The sequence below is a fragment of the Sus scrofa genome, chromosome 16 (assembly GCF_054392235.1).
Source record: "Sus scrofa isolate SSC_HxYL_T2T_F1_AM1 chromosome 16, Sscrofa_HxYL_maternal_Yorkshire_Landrace_v2.0, whole genome shotgun sequence".
Lineage (NCBI taxonomy): Eukaryota > Metazoa > Chordata > Mammalia > Artiodactyla > Suidae > Sus > Sus scrofa.
Genome location: NC_139398.1, coordinates 91,066,714 through 91,080,901, shown reverse-complemented (window position 1 = coordinate 91,080,901; position 14,188 = coordinate 91,066,714). Strand labels below are relative to the sequence as shown.

Sequence of the window (14,188 nt, the reverse complement as noted above, 5' to 3'; positions counted from 1 at the left end):
GGGCGGTCCTGGGACCTCAGATAATCCTTCTGCCTTCACCGCAAAAGCCAGAGTCCTCTCGCACCGGACATTTTTCACCAGTATTTCCACAGAAAGTTGATGTCCGGGCCTCCTCACCTCCACTGGGTCCCCTCCCCCCTCCCCCTTCCTCCCTCCCCTCCCCTCCCCTCCCCCTCCTCCCTCCCCCCTGCTTCTCTACCCCCTCCCTTCCCATTCTCTTCCCCTCCCCGCTGCTCCCCGCCCCCCCCCCCCCCGCCCCATCATTGTGCTTCCCTTCTAAAAGGGCCTGCGACTGGGGTCAGAAGGAAAGGACCCCATGCTGCCACCCCTGCCCCCGTGTCACCCTGGGGAGAGGGCTGTCCCTTTTTCGACTCAGTGGCACCAATGGCACAAGTGCTCTGGCAAGCATGGCCTTGAGAGAGGTGGCTGACCCCACCCAGACAGGGCCCTCGGGCTGCAGGGAGGAGCCGGCCCCTGGACCTAGGGCGGGGAGGCAGCTGGACCCCTTGGCCCAACCACAGCAGCTCCAGCTTCTCCTCCACCTCCACTGTGCCTCCATTTCCCCCCCCCCCCCCCGGCCCTTGGTCCTTCGCTCAGGCGGCCTGTCCCCAGGGGGTGACAGGGCTGACCCACCTGGGGGCAGGGAGGGCTCAGGTTCCCTTGGGCCCATCGCTGCGCTGGGCGCCCTTGGCCTTTGCAGCCCCCAGTAATCTTCCCTGGAGCAAGGACAGCCCCAAAAGGTCTTTCGGCTTCCCTCTGGTCAGTCCTGGGGAGGAGAGACAGAGACAGAGACACAGACATACAGAGAGAGAGGCTTCGAGACAGAGAGAGAAAGAGAGAGACACATACGCAGAGAGAGACAGAGAGGGACAGAGAGAGAGAGAGAGGGAGAGAGAGGCACAGAGACGCAGAGAGAAAGAGACTGCGAGACAGAGCGAGGGACACTGGGGGGGGGGGCGGAGGCGCAGGCAGGCAGCCTGGGGAGCCTCGGTGGCATAAATCCAGGCGTGATCTCGGGGGACAACCACTTTACATCTTAATTGGTTGCCTTTTAAATATCATTTAGGGGCTGGCTTCCGTGCCTCTCTCTCTAGTTAAGAAGGTGTCGTGTCAAACCCCATTACCTGGCTGGACGTCTCTCCCTTTAGCTAAAAAAAAAAAGAAGAAAAAAAAAAAAAAAAAAGGAAAGGCAAAGAAGAAAGGGAAAAAAATGGAAGCATCAGTGGCTGTTGGAGGGTCGATAAAGCTTTTAGATTTGGAGACGTTTTCCGGGCCCGTTTCCCGCGGCTAAGCGCTGCTAATGGCGCTGAAGGAACGATCGCCGCCCGGCCGGCGGGAGCGCCGTATATTTCCCGCGCCTGTTCCCTGTCGGGTCTGGATCTGCCGCTGTCAGACTCGCTTAATGAAAAGTAACGCGCCGCTGATTACAGTTTTATTTGGACTCTATGTAAAGAGAGCCGTTAATTTACCGTCCCCTCCTCGGCGTGTTTGAATTCGCCACGCCTGAGTGGCTGAGAGCGGCGGTCCCCAGCGCTCCTCTCCAACGACCTCCCCACCCCCGCCGCGACAGCCACCTTCCCCGCAGCGGCCACGCCGGCGTCCCTTCCCGCGCGCCCCTACCCTTGGCGGCTGCCCCTGCCCCTGCTCCGAAGCGCGGCCGGAGGGTGGGTCAGGGACCCTTCCAAAGATGCGCCGCAGTCAGGGCTGTGCGTGGAAGCGACCGCCCCCGCTTTGGGGGCGTCCTTTGGGGCCGGCCACCCTTGGGATGTGGCTGAATTCCCCCCCCCACTGGATGGCTTCATTTCACACAATTTTTCACTTTAATCAAATAAAGCGTCTCCTCAGCCAGTTCCACCCAGATCTGGGGCTCCTGCGATGTGGGGTTCTGCCGGCCTGGTCTGCGGGCACAGGCAGGGCCTCTGGGTCTCCAGGGAAGCAGGTTCCGAAGGCAGGAGCGTCCGGGCAAGGCCCGCTCTGGGAGGACCCCGAGTCAGACCCCTCCGCCTGCAGCGCCGCCGACCGGGCTCCCTCCCGCCGCCCGCGCCCCACAGCCTGGGCCCCCCGCAGAGGCCCGAGCCCGGGTTCTGTCTCCACACCCCCTCGCCTGCCTAGCCGAGCCGCCTGCATCCGCGAAGCCTTGTTTTTGCTGAAAATGCCTGGCTTTGTCTAGGGCTGGGTGGGGGCGCGCTTGGCGCATTAAAATTCCTGGCGCCCCAGCCTCGGCCGCTGCGTCTCCCCCGAGACTCCACTCTCGCTCTTACTGTCAAGTCCCCTTGACTCTTTATTTTTGCCCTTTTATCTATTACAACTAATTCGAGTTCTTTTGCCCTTTTCAGTCTAAGACGTGGGCTTTCTGCAAAGCCTCCCCCTGCCAGCGAGCTCTCGGAGCGCGGAGCCCTTAGAAATTGAGGGGTTTACTGTCAAAATGAAAATTTCACTTCAAATTATCTTGGCTGATGCGCGCTCGCCAGGCCGGGGGCTCCCGCCGCAGCCTTTTGACAGACACATCAGCGGCGAGCTTCCGAATCTCGATAATATCATCCAAGAGAGCGAAAGTCAATACGGTGACAGCGCGCGGGCGGATACAATCCAATTACCGCGCGGCCGGTGGGGCGCAGGGTCCACGACTGCTCCCTCCGCTTGAGGCCTGGGGTTCGAGGTCCCACCAGCAAAGTCGGGTCCGCTGGGGTCGGGCCATCAGGGTCCCGCCGCTCAGGGGTGCCCCTTGCGGTTTTGCTCTCTCCCCCACACCCGGTCCATCAGGCCCGCTTTCCAGCGCTCTGGCCTGCCTGGCTCTTTCCCAGAGGCCTGGGACGCACGGGGCCCCAGTGCAGCACCACTTAGCCCCTGGCAGAAGAAACCCTGGGCCTTCCGTGTCCCTCGAAGCCTGCCCACCAGCCCGCGAGGCGACCCACGTCTTCAGCTGGCCTCCCTGCGGCTGCCAGTCTGCCGAGGGACCAAGGGCCACCATCTCCTTGTCACTGCACCCTCGGACCCCCATGCTTTTGGGCTGCTCCACCCTTGCAGGCTCCTGCCTTTCGACCAGTGGTTCCTCAGAATACCTGGGGCTTCCGTGAGGCCCAGCAGGGCCTCAAGCAGAGGCCCTGCAGACGAGGGGCGAGCCCTGACTCCAGGGCGCGTTCACCTTCGGGGCTCGAGGGGCACTGGCGCTGGGTGGGGTGGGGTGAGGTCAGGCTCCTGAGGGGGCGGGGAATTATGTGCCAGGATGAAATCAGAAGGTCTACAGGCTGAGGCTCAGCGTCCACTGTCCTCCGTGGGGAGAGAGCCGGCGACTTCCCTCCAGATCGCAGCAGTCTGCTGCTGCCCGGCACTCAGTTCTGCAGGGGTGGGGGTGGGGGAACCGGGTGTCTGAGCAAAGCTGGGGGTCCGCAGGGGCCGCTCACGTCCTCCAGCCCCCCCTTTGGTCCATGGCCTCCTAACCTCCTAAGCCCCTCCCTCTCCCCCTCCCCTCTCCCGGAGCCCCCGCCCTCTGTGGGCGTTCAGAAAGTGCCGGCCACACACACACACACACACACACACACACACACACACACACACACACACACGGCCAGGTCCCCTCCCCCCAGGTAGGCGGGGCTAGGAGCCCGGAGGGCAGAGGAGGGGCTGAGGGCTCCCCCAGCAGGGTCTGGTCTCAGGGAGTGAGATGTTTCAGGTATTCTCATCATGCTCTCTCCCAATCCTGGAGTCTGGCACTGGGGAGAGGTGAAAAGTTTGGGACGTCTCATCAGCTTCCATCAGGGGCTTTCGCAGAATCCTGACAGTGTCCTGTGACTGTTCCTTAAACCAATGGCTCTACTTTAAGTCTTGGGCCCTGCAAGCGACTGCAGTGAGGATCCTGGGTCAGCGACCCTCCCCACCCCGGCCCTGGAGGGTCGGCTGCCTCCTCTTCCAAGCTTCAAAACTCGGTAGGTTTCACAAGTGTTCATTTCGCAATGCAAACACCATCACTCGGTTTTATTGGTTTTGTTATATTAGCCTCTGAAGCAGGCAATTATTGGTGTGAACATACATTAAAAAAACAATTTTATCGAGTTAAGAGTGTGCAATGGTGTAAACTCGGTGGAAGTGCTACTGGTGAAAATGATGTGCTGAGGATGAAATCAGAAGGTGTACAGGCTGAGGAGTCTTCACAAGGAATCGCGGCATGCCTCAAACCCCAAAGGAGACAGCGGAACAAACAGGCCTCGAACTGAAACATCTTCCCCGTGTAAACTTTTGGACGTAAACTTTATGCTTCAGGGTGTTTCCGGCTGGCTGCTCTGACAGCAGCCCCATCCTGCCGGTCCCCTCCCCGAGTGAGCTAGCTCGGGATGGCCCGGCTTCTCTTGTCCAGGTGCTCCGGGGGCTTGTCCATGGCCCCAGGAGGCCGAGTTCAGATCCTCCCTCTAGGGTGGGTTGGCGGCCCGAGCTTGGCCGCTCTCTTGCTCGCTTTGGAAACTCGGTAGAAGGGTGGCCACTTTCAAGCCTGCGGCCTGAGCGCAGGCTCTCCCGCTCCTGCCCGCAACCAGTTAGGCGCAGAAGGGCTTGGCGCCGGCCTTGGGCACCGCCAGCAGCTCCTTGGCAGCGCCCGAAGCGGGGCCTTCGAGGGGCGCGGTGGGCGGGAACGGGCGCGCCAGGGGCGTGGTCAGCACATTGGCCCCCGCCCCCAGCGAGCGGCCCAGCGGCCCCGGGTCCAGCAGGGCGCCCTTGGCGGTGGCCCAGGCCGGGTTTAAAGTGCTGTGCCTGAGGATGGGGTCGTGGAAGACCCCGTCCACCCAGTTTCTGAGACTGGTTACCGGGGAGTCCTGGTGCCTGTCCAGGACACCGGCGGGGGCGGGGGCCGGGGCCGGAGCCGTAGGCGAGGAGGAGGCAGGCGCCGAGGAGGAGGCGACCCCAGGGCCGGCGGGGCCTTGGCGCTTGAGCATGCACGAGGGAAACTCAGTCTGGCTGAGGGCGGTGGCGGCGGCCGCAGTGGCCGTGTGCGCCAGAGACCAGATGCGTGGTTTGGCCTCGAGGCCCGCCGATGCCCCAGCTGGAGCAAAGCCCAGCTTGGCCTCGCAGGCCTGGGGGCCGCCCGCCGCGCCCGGCTGCTGCTCCGGCCCAGATGCCACGCTCCGGAGGCAGCTCCGGGCCCTCTCCAGGTCCTGGTCCAGAGCGGCCCCGCCTCCGGCAGCCAGGGGCATCCGGAGGGCGCCGGAAGCCTCCTTCCCCGGGACGCTGGGGCCCTCTGGTGCGGCGGGCACGCGATCCAGGCCTCCGTCCAGGGACTGGAAAGGCGGCTTCAGCTCGCACTCTGGGGGTTCCCCCTCCAGGGCGTCGAAGTCCTCCAAGTCGCTCAGCTCCAGATCCTTCTCTTTGCCGATCGGCTCTGCCAGAAGAGAAAGAGTGACCAGCGGAGGGAGACAGAAGGGCGGCTTAACGGGACTCCCACACCCCCTGCCTCGCTCTGAACCCATGGGGACGGGGCCCACCTTGGAGCTGGAAAAAGCAGGCACCCTGCCTTCCTTCTACCTCCCACCTCCTCCCAGGCTCTGGGACCCCAAAAACGCCAACACAGGGGCGGAGCTGAGTTCAGCCTCGAATCAGTGGGGCTGGGGTCTAGAGTTTTGAACTCGATTTGGGGTCTTTAAGCACGCCCCCTCCTCACCACCGCAGGCCCCCACGGGCACGGGCCTTGCTCTCTTGGGGCCAGTTTATTCATGGGCAGCCTGGAACCACCCGGCTCCGCATCTTCAGATTGAAGGCGCAGGGCGGTGCCCCCAGGAGCCCCAGCGCCCCGCAGAGCCCGCCTCCCACGCACCTTGCCCCTTGGCGCTCTTAAGGGGCCGCTCCCGGGCTTCCTCCTCGCCCCCCTCTTCCTCCTCGCCCTCTGGGTAGGGCCGCTTCTCATCGGCACACTTGTTCCTGGGCGGCCACGTCATCTTGTTCTCCTTCTTGAGGCGCCGGCGCGCGTTGGCGAACCAGGTGGACACCTGCGTGAGGGTCATCTTGGTGATGATGGCCAGCATGATCTTCTCGCCCTTGGTGGGGTAGGGGTTCTTGCGGTGCTCCTGCAGCCAGGCCTTGAGCGTGCTCGTGGTCTCCCGCGTGGCGTTCTTGCGCCGCGTGCCGCTGTCCATGGTCCCGTACCTGGAGACAGGCCGGGCAATGGGGCGCCCGCGGCAGGTCCCTGTGCCACCGCGCGGGGCCACGCCCACGCGGGCTTCCGGTGTCAGGGGGGTAATTAGGCGGGAAGACTGGGTCTTTCCCAGGCAGGCACTGCCCTTTAATGTTCATCTCTGATGAAGCCGACATGGAGCCCAGGCTCCTTTCGGGGACAGAGGTCTGGGGTGCAGCGCCGAGCAAGGCCCAGCCAGGTCCCTGTCACTCTGCACAGACACGCACCCATCCCAGTTCCTTTATCTGGCCTCTCGCCTGCTGTTTTGACCCTCGAACCAGGGAAGCATATCTTGGAGATGCGAACCCAACTACCCCGGACAGAAATGGTCATTAGGGCCCCTGGGGAGAGCGTGCCCAGAGAGCCTACCTGGGCTTTGTGCAGATAACTTTTTCTGTCGCCCCACGGAAGATGGGGCACGCCATTGCCCCCCGCCCCGGAAGGACGGGGAGGTGGGCCCAGACACACTGAAAGGGCCACACTTGTTAGGGTGCAGGGCAGCAAGACAAGAGTCCCCCGAAAACCACGTTGGAGGGAGGGCTTGGGAGTGGGGACAGGTAGCCTGGGGGTTGGAAAGGGGAGGGGGGGGACGTATTTAGTCTGTATTTAGGAGGCGGGGCTGGGCCTAAACCAAGGTCAGTCGGACCAGAGGACTGCCCCTCCTCCGGGTGCTCGACCTTTGTGGGGGGGCATGGCGCTGGTGGGGGCAGAGGTTGGTGGTCCCTAAGGGGGCAGTGAGAGGGGCCAGGGTCCCTCACCTGTCGTAGGGGTACTGGCCCAGCGCTGGCTCGTAGGGGTAGTAGGCGGCGGCGGCAGCCGGAGCGAGGCCCGCATGCGCAGACCCAGGGGCGTCCTTGGAGTCGAAGCTGTTCTGTGGGAGCCGGTGAGCCTGGGGTCACAGCTTCCTGGAAGCGACCCAACGCCAGCCCCTTCCCTAGGACCCAGCTCCTGCTTGCTTGCGGCAGACTCCTGGGCCAGCCCCCATCCCGCCTCCCCCAGCTAAGGAGCCCCAAGACTAGGAGTGAGGAGGAGGAGGAGCAGTTAGGGGCCATCTGGGGAATGAGCGATGGGAGAATGTTGAGGGAGGGAGGGAGGGACGGACGGACGGACTGGGGGGCAGCGGAGGAGGGACAGGGAAGGGGACAGAAGGGGAGAAGTGGGGAGGTGCCAGGAGGAGGAGAGGAAGGGGGAGGCCCGGAGGCGTGAGGGGGAGGGAAGCTAGTGGGGTGGGGGGAGGCCCGTGTGAGCTCCCACAGAACCGGGCATCCGACCAGAACTTAGCAGAGAGCAGAAAACAAATCCCTCCTACCAGGACACCCAACCCTGGCCCTGGTGGAGTCTGAAGGACCAGGCTCAGAGGTGCTGAGTCCGAGGGAGCCAAGGCCTGCTTCTCCAGTCCCCAAAGCCCGGGATCCGGGACTCGCCCCTTGCCTCCAGAGTTCGGGGAAAGCGAGTTTGGCGCACCGAGGTTGGGGGCCTGGCGTGGCAGGGAGGCGTTTGTGATCCGCTCCCTCCCTTACCAGCGAGTAGAAGGCAGACGCCTCGGATCCGTAGGTCACGTAGTTGCTGTAGCCCTGCGAGCTGCCATAGGGGCTCCCGTAGACGCCCAGCGCCGCGGCTGAGTTGAGCTCGTGGCGCGCGGTGGCCAGCAGCCGGCTCTCGTAGACCGGGCAGTAGACGGGCGCCTGGGCCGAGGCAGCCGTCCCCGAGTCGGCCAGCGTGCGGGCCCCCGATTCGCAGCACGTGCTCAGGGAGTTGGTGGTCATCAAGAACTGCGGGAGAGAGAGGAGCCGCGAGGAAGGGCGGGAGCCGGGCCTCCGTCCGCCCGCGCGCCGCCGGGAGCGGGAGCGCGCACCCCAGGCCCCCGGAGCTACCGCCATCCACGGCGGGCCGCGCATTCCTTTCCGCGGCGAGCTTTTGCGCCTGGCCTCCCCTGGCCACGTGGGGCCCAGCCCGTCCTGGTCCGGAGTGGTCACACCCTCCCGGGAGGTTTCCAAGGCCGCGCAGGGAGCGCGTCCTCCTGTGCCACATCTCCCTTGGTCCCGCGGGGGCTCCCCGGGGCGTAGCCTCAGACAGAGCCCGTAGGGGGTGGAGGACAAACATAACGGGAAAGGTTGGCCCTGCCCGTCGGATTGCCTCAGCGCCTCTGCCCTCCCCGGGGTGGGGCGCGAGGGGTGCGTGGCACGGGGCCTGGGCGCTGGGAAGCGACTGCGGGCTGCTGGACGGCTTTCCAGCGGCCCCGCGGGGCCCTCTTACCTGGGGTGCGGAGGAGTAGGGGTACCCAAACTGCGGGTAGGACATGGCGGGCGCGGCCCGGGGCCGGCAGGCAGGGCCGGCGGGGTCCTGCGCGAGGGGCCCGGCGGGCCGCGGCCACTGCTCCGGGGCCACCGGCTTCTAGGCGCTGGGAGGGCGAAGCAGAAGAGCAGGTTATTTCGGCCGCCTGCTCCGCGAACTTTTCTAACTGAGTAGGAAAGTGAGGCTCGGCTTTAGCTTCGCGCGCCGGAGCTTGGAGGGGGCTCTGGGACCGCCCGGCCTCGAAGCAGGGACACAAATACATATTTTGCCAAAAAGAAAAGAAAAAGGAGACGCGCGAATCCGTCAAGTCAGCGGTGCGCGGCTTTAAGCGGCGGAGGCTCTGACGTCAGCCCCACGCCGCGCAGCCGGCCGGGCCGCAGACGCGTGGGTCACTCGGCCGCGGCCGCGGCCGGGCGGGGCGGGGACAGGCGGGCCGCGCCGCCCGGGGCGGAGGGCGCGCGGCTGGAACAAATGGATTTCATCCGGGGAGTCAATACCGCCCCGACGAACGGTGCTTCTCCTTCGTCACCGAGGACGGGAGGCACTTTTAATTAGAAATTAATTAATGAGCAGCTGCTCCTTCCCGCCCCACTGTAATCATTAGTCTCAATTACAAATGAGACGTATGAGGGGGACACGAGTGAGTCTTCGCTGCAGATGTGATCAACAGTTCAAATGAGCCCCGCGCGGGCGCCCGGGCCAGGCTTCCGCTCTCCGCGCGCCCCGCCAGCGGGAAGGCAGGCAGCTCCGCCGGCCGGCGCGGCGGCCGAAGGCGGCGCGGGCCCGGCTATTGTTTAACCGGAGCCGCAAGGCCTCCAGCCAGTTCGAGCCCTCCGCCGGCCATGGAGCGGCCGCCAGCGCGTCCGCATGTGGGGGTCAGAGCGCCCTGAGAGTGGGGGCCTGGGCCTTCCCCTGGGCCCAGCGCCCCAGGGCTCAGGGGAACCGCAGGCCTGGCCTCTCTCGGCCGCCGCGTCTGCGAGTTCCAGCCCGGCGCCCCGGCCCTCGCTGGGCTCCCCCATCCGCCTCCGCGGGCCGCCCTCCCTCGGCTCCCCCTGCCCCTCGCGGCTAAAGCGGGGACTGCCGGACAGGCCAGCGCGCTGGGACCGGCGGGCTTCCCGACTCCGCTCGGGGCCCCTCCCGCCGCGCGCCTCCTCCCGGCGACCTTCAGGGCTGGGAACCCGCGGAGGAGGCGCTGGGCCGGGACGCCCTTCCCAGCCCAGGGCGCGGGGAGCGGTCTGGGGAGCGGTCGAGGGCCCGCCCCAGCCCTCCGCAGCCAGTCCCGGCCCTGGGACCGTGCCCGAGGGCACAGCGGAGGCTGGCGCGCAGGCGGTAGGGCGGCGCCGGGGCCACCCCGAGCCCGCTCCCCGCCTTTTGCGCCGCCCGCCCTGCGGGGGCCCGGGCTCGCCCCGGCTGCTCTGGCCCGGCCGGGCCTCCCGCTCGCTCGGCGGCGGGGAGGGAGCCGTGCACGGCGGCGCTGTGCAGACTTGCTGGGAGAGAATCCTGGGTTCAGACCTGCGAATCGCCCCGGGGTCACCCTCTAATTAATGGTGACGTTCTCGCCCTCTCCCAGCTGCAAAGCTGCCTCCCAGAAACGAAATCTGCCGGCTCTGACAGCTCGGTTGAAGGTGATTGATGACTATCTGGAGACCACGGTACCATCATATAATATCTGCTGCGTAATTGCTTTAATTTACAGATGAAAATACGAGTTCTCCGATCGCGTTGGACCGCAGCCGGCCACGTCCGAGCTGCTTGCAAAGGAAAATCATCGGAAATAATGAATAGCCGCTCCATGCAAATTATTCAGACAGTTTAGCGTCTGTAGCCGGGAGAGATATATAAAGAACACGAGTCAAATGACGTTAATAATTGTTTTTGAATTCTGTATTGATTTCGTGGCGGCCGTGTTTCTTTCTTTCTCACCTGAATTGCTAATATCACCTTCCTGTAAATAATCAGAAACTAGCCACCGGGGCTTCGCGGGCAGAAATGAATCTCTCAATCTCTCTCCCCGGCCGCCTCTGCGCGTCCCCTCCCCCACGCTCCCGCCTCCCCTCTCCTTCCAGTTTCCCGGCTTCTTCGGCGGCGGCTCCAGCTCAACGTCCTCCTACTTCCCATCATTTATTGTTTACAAACAACTCACTCTCTCCCACAATGAGGCCAGAGGGGAGGGAGGCGCCCGAGCCCCGGGTGGCGGAGGGCTCAGGGAGCCGCAATCTCCGCCGCAGGTCGTCGGCGGATTCAGCATCCTGTCCTCACTCCTTCCAGGGGCTGTGGCCCCAGTGATTGTGAGCGCTCAGCCAAGGAGGAAGCCACCGCCCCAGGTCCCAGCGGCCAGCGCCTGGGGCTACGGCTGGCTGGAAGCGCTCGACTGGCCCAGGCCTGCATTTCCTTCCATTTCCTTCCCTGGAGACTCAGCCGGCAGCGCTCAGGGAATGGCACCCCTGGACACGCAACCATTCATCTTCTGAGCGGACAGGCTCACCCTCAGAGAGGGGTGGGCACAACTGGCCGAGGAGGCCTCTGGGGGAGGGGTTTCAGGGGCTCCTGTGACCACCGCTGCTACGCTCTCCTGCTTTCCTCTCTAGCCTGAAGTCGGAGTAGCCTGCCTGTCCCCGCCCGTCCGCCCACCCGCCCGCCTGCCTGCCTGCCCGCCTGCCCGCCGGGTTCTCAAGGGCCGGCTCCTTCCCAGATCCCGAAATCCCGCTCACCCGCTGCACTTTGCCAGGCCGCTGTGCATTCATTTCCTGCTCACCCCAGGCCCACGCTGCCCGGTGAGCAGCCGGCCCAGCCACCCACCCTGTTTGGGGAAGCTTGGGGCTGCTGTAGCAAGCTGGGACACCCTGCCCCCTGTGGACGACCTGTGCCTTGGCCGACCCCTCTCCCGAACCTGGGAACTTGCTGGGCTCTCCTTGTCCGGCAGGCACTAGGGTCTAACTATCAGGCCCAGCCAGGCACGTGTTCCCTCCAGGAAGAGACCCACGAGGGTGTCAGGAACTCAGGCCGCAGCAGCTGAGCTGCCTGCACAGATTGGCTTCCTGAACAGCGGCCCTTGAGGGACCCCGGTTCTAAACACACCTGTGGGCAGGACCCACCAGAAAGCACTCTGCTCCCCAGGGCCAGGGCAGAGGCTGGGCTTCTGTGAGGAACCCCCACCGACCTGCAGAGTTCTGAAGGAGCACAGCCTGAGGACAGTGGGCCCCCAATGTTAGAGGCCTGCAGATCTGCCTTTTGCCTGGGGGTGAGGTCGGCCCTGGAACCGTGGAGGGCCTCAGGGGAGAGGCCGGTCCCGACTTCCCTGCGCTCCCCGCAGGCTTCCCCCTTGAGACCCGCTGCGCCCCCGCGGTTCCCGGAGTCGTCCCTGGGTGCCACCCAGGTCCTCCGCACCGAGAGCCTCCCAGGGCTGTGTGTTGGGGGGGGCCCTCTCCGGCCCAGAGAAGTTGAGCCGAGCCAGAGGGCAGGGGCGGGAGCGGGCAGCCCCGGGCAGGGCCTTCTTTTCGGAGGCGTAGGGCCGAGCCCTGGGGGTGCCCGCGCCGCCCCCGGCTCGCGCGCGCCCGGGCGGGGTGTGGGGCTCAGAGGCGGTCTAGGTGCGCCGGCGCCGCACCCGCGAACCCCGGGGCTGGCGGGTCGCTCCTTCGCAGCCACCGCTCTGGAGTCTCCCGCGAAGCCAGTGGGCGAGCTGCAGGCGCGCGGGCAGAATCCTCCTCCCGAAACGCCCCGCATTCCGGCCCGCTCCCCCCCACGGCCCTCCCGCCGCGGCCCCACCGCTCGCTTGCCGGGCGCCGCCCGAGCTGGGAAGGCGGGCAGCCGGGACGCCTGAGCTCAGTCCCTCCGGCCCCGCGCCGCCCCGCGCCCCGCGCCGCCCCCGCCCCCGGTTTTCCGCAACTTGCGGCCAGCGCGGCGGCCCCCAGAGACCCCGCCGGCGGGCAGCAAACTTTGTGCCCTCCAGCGCAGGAGCGATCCTCGCAAAGTTTGCGCGGCCGAGCCCACTCCCTACCTGCGCCGGGGACGCGCCCGCCCGCGCCGCTCGGGCGCCGGGGCCGCGGGGAGCAGCGCGCAGCCCGGGACGCACCGGGGAGTCGCCGCAGTCGCCGCCGCCCGCGCCCCTCGGCGGCCGCGCGGAGCCTCCGCCTCCCCGGAAGGGGGGAGGGGTCTCGGAACCCCGGGGCGGGGGCGGCGCGGGGACCTCGCCTACCTGCGGTGGCGCCGGGCCACGACCGGCCGCCCGAGAGGGCTCTGCGCGGCCGCTCGGCGCGCGCGCTCCGGCGGGGAGCGGGCGACAACTAATGGAGACATTTCCAGGCGGAGCACCTGGCGAGCGGAGCGCGCCGGCGTCCCCAGGCGCCGCGGTCGTCAGCCGAGCCCGCACCGGCGTGACGTGGGCGAGCGAGCGCGCGGCTCCCACCCGGCCGCCCATTAACGCTTTTCCCCCCGCGGGCGCCGAGCACTTGCCAACTTTCCCCTCCGCCCGGCCGGCGCGGGGTGCGCGGGGCGCAGCCGCTGGGACGAGGGGCGCCCGGGGTCGGGCCGCGGCAGGGGCGCCGAGGGCTGGGTGGGCGCGGACGCCCTGGCTCGGGAGGACACCCCAGACGGAACAGGACGGCCTCGATTCGGCCAAATGCGGGAGGCGGCCTGGGGCTCCTCAGCGGCCCCCTGGGGCCCTCCCTGCGCCCAGGCGGTGTCGCCCGAGGCCTCCTGAGCCCAAGGAGCCCTACCTGGAGACAGTCCCCTCCCCGGCCGCTGCCCCGCTCCCCCCTTCCCAGCCCCCAGCCCCCTCTTGGCTGCAGGGTTCCAGCCCTGGAGATCCAGTTAAGGGCAGGGCTGCTGGAGGCCTGCGGGCTCTAGGTCCGGGTAGGCCGGGGTCCTGGCTCCCAGGCCTGCCTCTTCTCCTGGCCCCTCCCTCGGGGAGCCCACCCAGTCGGCGGCTCTCAGGACAGCAGGCCCTGCGGGAGCCTTGGTATGGGCCCCACGGCGCTGGGGCTTGGGCAGGTGGAGTTGGGAGTATCAAAGTGACAGAAACTGCTTGGGGACCAGCCGGCCTGTGGCCTGCCAGGCCTGAGGGGGCTTTTTGCCACCTGTCCAGAGCCCTACTGGGCCGGGCCTCTGGCCCAGGAGCGCAGTGCTGCGTGGACAGTCTGAAGCAGGGAGGGAAGGCTGGGGGGGGGGGCAGACCTGCAGCTTAGTCCTCCTGGGACCCCCTGTCCCTGGGCCCTCCCCCACCTGCTTCATTTTCATTTCAAAGAACCAGGAACCTGTTTCCCTTGTGATCTGTGGCAGGGCAGTCACACTGGAGACTGGCCCGACTTGGGTAATGGCTGAAATAGTTATTTGCTCCCCCCCCCCCTTTTTTCCTTCCAAGCTCGCTGCAGCCACTGGAAAGGCAGGGGGTATGAGCTTGCTGCACAGGGGGTGCAGGGCGGCCTCCGTCTCCAGGCCCTGGCCCTCTCTTCCTTCCCCCGTGGAGGAGCAGGGCTTCTGCTGGGAAAGAAAGAGCCAGCAGCCTGCCACCCCCCACCCCTGTCCTGGCCCAGGTGCTGGGTCCAGAGCTTCTAGTGGCTTCTATGGAAAGGACCTGGCATTGGCTTCTGGGCTTGCTCTGTAATAGGAAGGGGGGGCTGTTCAAGCTGCAGACCTGTGGGCATCCACCAGACCTGCAGGTCACCACAGGCCACTCCATGGGCCGATGGAAGAAGGGGTTCTGGAGGAGGTGACCTCTCTTTAAGGACTGGGTGGGGG

General features: G+C 66.2%; 1 protein-coding gene across 4 annotated transcripts; it reads right to left on the bottom strand.

Annotated features, from left to right (window-relative positions):
• Positions 1–3,942: 3,942 nt before the first annotated feature.
• IRX4 (iroquois homeobox 4) lies at positions 3,943–12,523 on the bottom strand. Of its 4 annotated transcripts, XM_003134165.5 has the most exons (6): positions 12,450–12,472; positions 8,414–8,558; positions 7,678–7,929; positions 6,916–7,028; positions 5,801–6,129; positions 3,943–5,368 (listed from the first exon to the last, which is right to left on the bottom strand). In XM_003134165.5, exons 2-6 carry the CDS (start codon positions 8,456–8,458, stop codon positions 4,530–4,532), a joined length of 1,578 nt encoding a protein of 525 aa, XP_003134213.2. In that variant the 5' UTR covers positions 8,459–8,558; positions 12,450–12,472; the 3' UTR covers positions 3,943–4,529. The 4 variants fall into 4 exon arrangements, with proteins under 4 accessions (XP_003134213.2, XP_084857891.1, XP_084857892.1 ...); XM_085001765.1 differs by having other exon boundaries at positions 5,801–5,972; positions 8,414–12,523; XM_085001766.1 differs by lacking the exon at positions 12,450–12,472 and having other exon boundaries at positions 5,801–5,972; positions 6,916–7,023; positions 8,414–8,589.
• Between the last annotated feature and the right edge of the window lie 1,665 nt (positions 12,524–14,188).

Excerpts from the sequence above, each read along its gene's own strand:
- IRX4 (XM_085001764.1), bottom strand. The coding sequence starts at position 8,260 with ATGTTTGTCCTCCACCCCCTACGGGCTCTGTCTGAGGCTACGCCCCGG. Across the intron at positions 5,973-6,915 it reads GGCCAGTACCCCTACGACAG|GTGTCCACCTGGTTCGCCAA; the intron begins GTGAGGGACCCT and ends ACCCTCACGCAG. Across the intron at positions 5,369-5,800 it reads TAAGAGCGCCAAGGGGCAAG|AGCCGATCGGCAAAGAGAAG; the intron begins GTGCGTGGGAGG and ends CTCTTCTGGCAG.